The sequence below is a fragment of the Portunus trituberculatus genome, chromosome 25 (assembly GCF_017591435.1).
Source record: "Portunus trituberculatus isolate SZX2019 chromosome 25, ASM1759143v1, whole genome shotgun sequence".
Classification (NCBI taxonomy): Eukaryota; Metazoa; Arthropoda; class Malacostraca; order Decapoda; family Portunidae; genus Portunus; species Portunus trituberculatus.
In genome coordinates, this window is record NC_059279.1 from 13851941 (window position 1) to 13859440 (window position 7500).

Below are 7500 nucleotides of genomic sequence, written 5' to 3' on the forward strand. Positions count from 1 at the left end.
TTTATGTTCTAATGCTTGGTTTGGGCTCGCCTGTTGCCCTTCTATAAAACGCGGTGTTCTTTTTTCTAAGTTTGACTAAAATAATATCAACTTTTTTTGTATTTACCTGTGTTTTTTTTCAGTAACATACACTAGTACTATTTACTAACTACTTATACGACTAATACTACTACGACTACTACTACCACTGCAACTACTACCACTGCAACTACTACTACTACTACTACTACTGCCAGTGTATTTGGGGTGGTGGGGGCTCCCGAGGTGTCGAGAAGGGAGAAGAGAATTATTTCCAGGTCACGCAACTGCACAATGTTGACGGCCGGAGAGAAAGACGCATTATTTCCGCATTACACACAGGCGCTGGGAATGCCTCCGGGAGTTCTCGGTGGTAGGGAGGCAAAGGAGGAGAAAAGGGAGGAAAAAAAACATAGGGAGGTAAAGAAAAGCGGGTGTATTTTTAATTATCTCCCTTCTCAATCTTCATTTAATTATGAGTTTTTTTTATGTTTTCCATGTTTTCATTTTCGTTTTCTACTTTTTTTCTTTTTTATCTATTTTATTTATTTATTTATTTTTTTTTTTTTTTTTTTTTTTGCTCTTGGTTCCTCCAGGTGTGTTCTGTCCCAGCGTGGCAGATAATGACTTAGATTGTTTTTAAAGCTAAGTGCCGAAGGAGAGAGAGAGAGAGAGAGAGAGTGTGTCTGTGTGTGTGTGTGTGTGTGTGTGTGTGTCTGTCTGTCTGTCTGTCTATAACCTCCTTTGTCTTCCTGAAGGGACATGCAGACAACATTCTCTCTCTCTCTCTCTCTCTCTCTCTCTCTCTCTCTCTCTCTCTCTCTCTCTCTCTCTCTCTCTCTCTCTCTCTCTCTCTCTCTCTCTCTCTCTCTCTCTCTCTCTCTCATCTTTTCCCGTGATTTCCATTTTTTTCTTTATTCTGTTTATTTTTCCAATTTTTATTTTACATTCCTTTTTATGTCTTGTCTTTTGTATCTGTCCTTGAGTTTTCGTATTTTCTTCTTTTTCTTCTCCTTTCAGTTATTCCTGTTTTTTTTTTTTTCTTATTTATTATGACAAGAGACTTTCATGTATGGCTTTTCTTGTTATTCTTTTGTTTTATTGCTTATTCTTTTCCTTCTTTCTTTTCTTTCTTTTCACGTGGTCATCAGTGTTCATCTTTCTCTTCCTTTATATCATTAGTGTCATCATCTTTCTCCTTCTTCCTCCTCCTTCTCCTCCTCCCTCTGCTCCTCCTCCTTCTCCTCTTCCTCCTCTTCTTCTTTCTCCTCTTCCTCCTATTTCTCTGCTTCTTAATCTTCCTCTCCCTCTTTTTCCTCAGCATTACTATTTCTCCTCTACTTCCTTGGTTTTACTTCCTCTGTCTTCGTTATACTCCTCCTCCTCCTCCTCCTCCTCCTCCTCCTCCTCCTCCTCCTCCTCCTCCTCCTCCTCCTTCACATTTCCTTCTCCACCTTCTCCTCCTCCTTCATATATTCCTCCTCCTCCTCCTTCACATCTTCCTCCTCCTCCTCCTCCTCCTTCACATCTTCCTCCTCCTCCTCTTCTTCCTCCTCCGCCTCCTCGTCGTTGTCGTCCTCTTCCTACTCTTCTTCCTCATTTCCATTTTTGTTAGTGTATTTCTTCGCCTCCTTATCATCATCATTATCTTTACCATTATTTTCGTCCTTTTCCTTCTCCTTCTCCTCCACCTCCCCTCCCCTTCCCCTCCCCTCCTCCTCCTCCTCCTCCTCCTCCTCTTCATCGTTATCATTCTTGCTCTGTATTTAATTATTTTCTTTTTTCTCTTATTCATTCATTATTATCTTCGTGTTCTCCATCTTCTCATCGTCGTCCTCGTCTTCATTATTTCCTTTTTATTCTCTGTTTTCTTTCATTGCTACTAGAGTTATTACTATTTCCTTTTGCTTCTTGCCTTCTCTTCTCTTTCCTCTTCATTGTTATGCTGCTTAATATATCAGTGTTTTATGTTTCTTTCGTTGGTGTATTATTATTATTATTATTATTATTATTATTATTATTATTATTATTTCTATTGTTATTATTGTTTTTATATTCAACCATTTCATGATCTGTCTGTCTTTTACCCAATGCCATTCCATTCCTCCTCCTCTTTCTCCTCCTCCTCCTCTTCTTCCTATTCCTTTTCTTCCTCCTCCTCCTCCTCCTCCTCCTCCTCCTCGTTATCATAATTATTATTGTACCCTTTCTGTACCTTCCATTCTCATTTTCCTACTTCTCCTCCTCCTCCTCCTCCTCCTCTTCTCTGTTATCACCATCTTCACTGTTTGTTCCCTTTCCTCACCACTCTTGCTCTTCCTCTTCATTCTCCTTATCTTTATTATTCCTTCTTGCATTCCTCCTCCTCTTCCTCCTCCACCCTATCATCTTAATGGTTGACCTTCAGTATCTTTCAGCCTCCTTTTCTTCTTTTTTCTTATTACAATTTCCCATTTGCTGTGCCTCCTCCTCCTCCTCCTCCTCCCCTTCCTCATCCTCCTACACAGTCTTCGTCTACTCCCCACGAGTTATGCTCCTCTATTCGTGACGCAAATGTTCCCTATACGGCTTCCTAACACCCCCAAATTTCTTCCCAGTTCCCCATGGGTCTCTCCTCACACTCCCACATGTCTTCCAAGGAGGTTTTTCAAATGTATTAAGACCCACTGTGCCTTTATTTCTCTCTCTCTCTCTCTCTCTCTCTCTCTCTCTCTCTCTCTCTCTCTCTCTCTCTCTCTCTCTCTCTCTCTCTCTCTCTCTCTCTCTCTCATCTACATACTTCTTCTCATCCTTGTTATCTTCGTCCATTCCATTCTGTGTATTTAGGCTCATTACCCCTTTATTTTATTCGCTTTTTCTGCCTTGTCTTATACCTACTTTCTCTCTCACCAACCTTCTCCTCCTCCTCCTCCTCCTCCTCCTCCTCTTCTTCCTTGTTATCTTCACCCATCGTTGTCTCTGTCCTCATCTCCCTGTTTGCCTCATTCTCATTTTCCTCGTTCGTCTCCATGTGTCCTGTCTGGTCTTCCGCCTTTACTTCCTCCTCCTCCTGTCTTTATTCCCTTATTCTTAACTTGTACATATGTTGCATTCCTTCTGTCTTTTTATATCTTCCTCTCTCTCTCTCTGTTGTCTGTCAGTTTCTTCAATATCTCTCCTCTTCCTCCTCCTACAAACGTTTACTTTTGATCTGAGGCCGAAGCTACACTAAGACGCACCCAACAGGACTCGTATCTCTTCTCTTATAATCCCCGAGTTTTAGGAGAAGGCGTGCCGGAGAGGAGCGTTGGAAGGCAAGGAAGGTGGAGGAGAGCCAGGGAGGAAAAATCGAGGAGAGACAGGAAGAGATGTAGAAGAGAAATGAAGAGAAAAGAGCCGCACACAACAAGGCTGGCACACTCATAAGGTTTAGGGAAGATTACCTCAGCTTTGAAAAAAAAAAGAGAGAGAGAGAGAGAGAGAGAGAGAGAGAGAGAGAGAGACCAACCATACTAATCACTACAACCGGTGATCTTTTGAAACTTCATTAGGTAAAATTAGGTCTCTATCTTTTCCTCGCGGTGGGAAGCAAGAGATCGTAGGAAGAAGGAAAAAAAAGTAGCGATTTTACAAGTGTGTATAATTCAAGTTTTTCGTTCTTCGGTGAGGACTTAAGGATGTAAAGAAAAAAAGTTATGTCTCTGTTTACTCTTAAATTTTTGACCCAAGTGTGTGCAGACGGTCTTATCCTCGTGTGTGTGTGTGTGTGTGTGTGTGTGTGTGTGTGTGTGTGTGTGTGTGTGTGTGTGTGTGTGTGAAGGTACGCACATTGTCTACAATTTAACAATCCCAGACCACTTACTTTAACTTAAATGTGCAATATCTTTACTTACCACTCCTCCCCCCTAACCGCACCTTCCTCGAGCGAATCCTGAACACACACACACACACACACACACACACACACACACACACACAGATAACAAAATCGAAGTTCTAAGCTGACTAAGAAGCGCATTTTTCAGCCTTCCTTCAGGACTAGATTCCTCTTCCCCCTCCCAGCAAAAAAAAAAAAAAAAGCCTTCCCAAAAACCACCAGATAAGCGGCCTAATGTTTTCGTGTGTCGTTCAAGAATAGTGTAGCAATTTTTCGCCGCTTTCTGTTCCAGGCTGAGATAAGAATACAGGACAATATAAGAGGGAAAAAAATTCTCTCTCTCTCTCTCTCTCTCTCTCTCTCTCTCTCTCTCTCTCTCTCTCTCTCTCTCTCTCTCTCTCTCTCTCTCTGCGCTGGAGATTTGTTTATGGAAAATAGATAAGCCACACTCGCTAACATTTCCATCCTGAGTGGGTTTTTTTTTCTGGAATAGTTACGTTGGCCATAACAAGGAGGACGAGGAAGAAGGGATAGTTTTAGCATGAAAAGTAAGACTATCAGACTACTAGTACAGGTTCAGGACGTGATGAGGCGCGACATGCACAACATCACTCCACAGGTAGTCATGTGTGTGTGTGTGTGTGTGTGTGTGTGTGTGTGTGTGTGTGTTGCATCCTATTTTTTTTTTTTTTCTCCGCATGGTGACTCGTTTTGTTATTCCGCCAGCTGTCCGTGTGTGCGCATGTGTTTGTTGCACCTGTGTTGTTTTTCTCTTCCTCGCACGCACACACGCACACCTGCCCCGCTTTGAACACACACACACACACACACACACACACACACACACACACACACACACACCTACCTGTCTGTGTCTTCTGTCCATTGACGGTGACGTTGTTGTTGTTGTTGCTGATGGCGTTGTTGTCCCCCGCGGTTAGCTTGCCCATGATTGCGGCGGCGGCGGCGGCTGCGTTACTGTTGCTCCTCGCGTCCGATAAAGTCGAGTGGTGACCGTTCAGAATGACACCACCACCATCACCATTTGACGTGTTCATAATGGGCGGCGGAGCATCACCCCGAAGAGTGTGTTTCCCGCGCCGCACTACACCCACATGCCCTCCACGCTGTGTCCTGAAGTGTGGGCAGACGCGACACAAGCCTAACGCTACTCGACCCCAGTGCTTCCCTGACTGCTACTGCTCAGGGTATCTAGAGTAACCTGAGGCGTGGCGTGTGCGAGTAGGCGAGGGACGGCATGGACCACACACCGCACCTCTCTACACCCTCGTAAACACGCCCGACGAAGACTTGTCCAGCAAGACCCACAATCAGAAGAAAGCCGTCTGGCGGGGCGACTGGAAAGGGACGCGAAACCTTGTCCGTCTGCGCTAAACCACCGCTGCCATCGAGCAAAGACTCGTCAAATTGGCGCCAAAATATCCTGACGGAGATAACATGGGCCGTGGCAGTGCGAAGGAGGCACCGACGGGGCTGGAGTGGGTCTGGGGCAAGGCAAGCGACACCGAACTCGAAGGAATGAACTGGGAACAGAAGCGGCGGCGGCGGCAGCGTCAGACCGACTCGTGTGCTCACTCACTCTCCCTCCCGAGCCACACAGCAGACTGAGGGAGAGTCGAGCCCGCTTTCCCCTCTTTCTCCCTGCTGGCAAGCGGTACGACAACCTCTCCCCTCACTTGCTTCCCTCTCCTCCCCTCTCTGGCTCACGCACTCCCTCCCCTCACCTCTCCTCTCTCACCTGCCGTGCGCAACACCCATTATGCCTACCTTACCCACCTTTCCATGCCCTCATCACGTCTCACTCATTCCCTCATGACTCATTACACCACTTGCCATCTCTCTCTCTCTCTCTCTCTCTCTCTCTCTCTCTCTCTCTCTCTCTCTCTCTCTCTCTCTCTGACCAGCGTTACAGGTGCGGCCAAGTAAAATGCAGCTTCGCTAATAGACGCATCCTACCTGTGTGTCTTGCTTCTCATTCCGTGTTGACTCTCCGCGGTGACTCGTGAATTTGTCTTCCTCAACTTTTGCAGCGGCGAGAACACGAAGAAAAATCCCCTTATTATTTTAGAGAGAGAGAGAGAGAGAGAGAGAGAGATGCTTTTCCCTGAGATTGTTAAACTTTTTCTTGATATAACCAAGAGGATGTGCGAAAGAATAGTACTCTCTCTCTCTCTCTCTCTCTCTCTCTCTCTCTCTCTCTCTCTCTCTCTCTCTCTCTCTTCCTCTTACGGGAATTTTGGTGAGTGGAGGGAACAATTCTCTCTCACTCTCCTCCTCTTGTCACATTCTTTCCTCCACAGCTGAGAAATTCCTTAGGAGTGAAGAGAAAAGGGTGTGTTTAGGAGAGTGTTGTAGTGTGTTGCTGCTGTTAGTGTTGTTCTCTCTCTCTCTCTCTCTCTCTCTCTCTCTCTCTCTCTCTCTCTCTCTCTCTGCCTCCAGCTCATCTTTATCATCACGTTTACCTTCTCTGCTTTAATCCTCCTCCTTCTTTCTCTTTCTCCACCTCATCTTCGTCTTCCTTCTCTCCCCTCACACCCCTCTTCATTTGTCCTCCTCCCTCCTTACACCCCTCTTCATTTGTCCTCCTCCTCCTCCTCCTCCTCCTCCTCCTCCTCCTCCTCCTCCTCCTCCTCCTCCTCCTCCTATTTACCATTTCCTAAAGTGTAACACATATTCCTGCCACCTTGAACATTTTCTCTCACTCTCCTCCTCCTCCTCCTCCTCCTCCTCCTCCTCCAGCTCTTCTCTCCTCCTCAGCCATTCCTATCATATTGCTTTATTTGATAAGGCGAGGGGCAAGGCTCCTGAAAGCGATACACGCCAATTAAAGGTTGTGATGTTAGTATTGAGCTAACGAGAGAGAGAGAGAGAGAGAGAGAGAGAGAGAGAGAGAGAGAGAGAGAGAGAGAGACAGACACACACACACACACACACACACACACACACACACACACACACACACACACACACACACACACACACACACACACAAAGGGGAGTAAGGGCCAACAGTACAAGGGAACGAGATGAAAGAAAGAAGACAATACGGAAAAGACCAAGAATATGAAAATATAATACTCAGAGAGAGAGAGAGAGAGAGAGAGAGAGAGAGAGAGAAATATTGGGGGAAAAACATGAAAAGTATATTTTTTTCGGATTTGCAGTTTTTTTTATTATTAAAGACAAGAAATACCAAAAAGTAGAATGAAAAAAGTCATTGTTCTCAATTTCTAAGTTAAATTATAGCATACAATGTTCCTGCCTCCTTATATTCCCTCTCTTCCTCCTTCCCTTTCATTCAACTCTTTCACTTATCCTTTTCCTTTACTCCCATATCGTCCTCTCTCTTGTTTTTTATGCAGGAGGAGAAACCAGCCAAGGGCAACAAAATATTAGAAAAAGGTCCTCTTAAGTGCTGGTTCCTAAAATAAGTGAAGTTACCCAAAATTAAGGAACAAATGTCTTGATGTCTTTTGTTTTTATCAATTTTCTTTTCCTTTTCTCCTTGTCATTCCCAATTTTTTTCCTTACATTTCTTTACTTTCATTATGATCCTATTTTTTCCTATTTCATCTTTCTTTCTCTCTTATCCCTTCCTTTTATTC

The 7500-nt window shown here is 44.5% G+C and overlaps 1 protein-coding gene across 1 annotated transcript in view; it reads right to left on the reverse strand.

Annotated features, from left to right (window-relative positions):
* Positions 1-5517, reverse strand: part of LOC123508971 (KH domain-containing, RNA-binding, signal transduction-associated protein 2-like) — a 507559-nt gene extending 502042 nt beyond the window's left edge. Inside the window, exon 1 of the mRNA XM_045263054.1 lies at positions 4740-5517. Within this exon, the coding sequence (XP_045118989.1) occupies positions 4740-4932 (193 nt within the window). The 5' untranslated portion in view covers positions 4933-5517. The remainder of the gene's footprint in view (positions 1-4739) is intronic.
* Positions 5518-7500: the final 1983 nt, after the last annotated feature.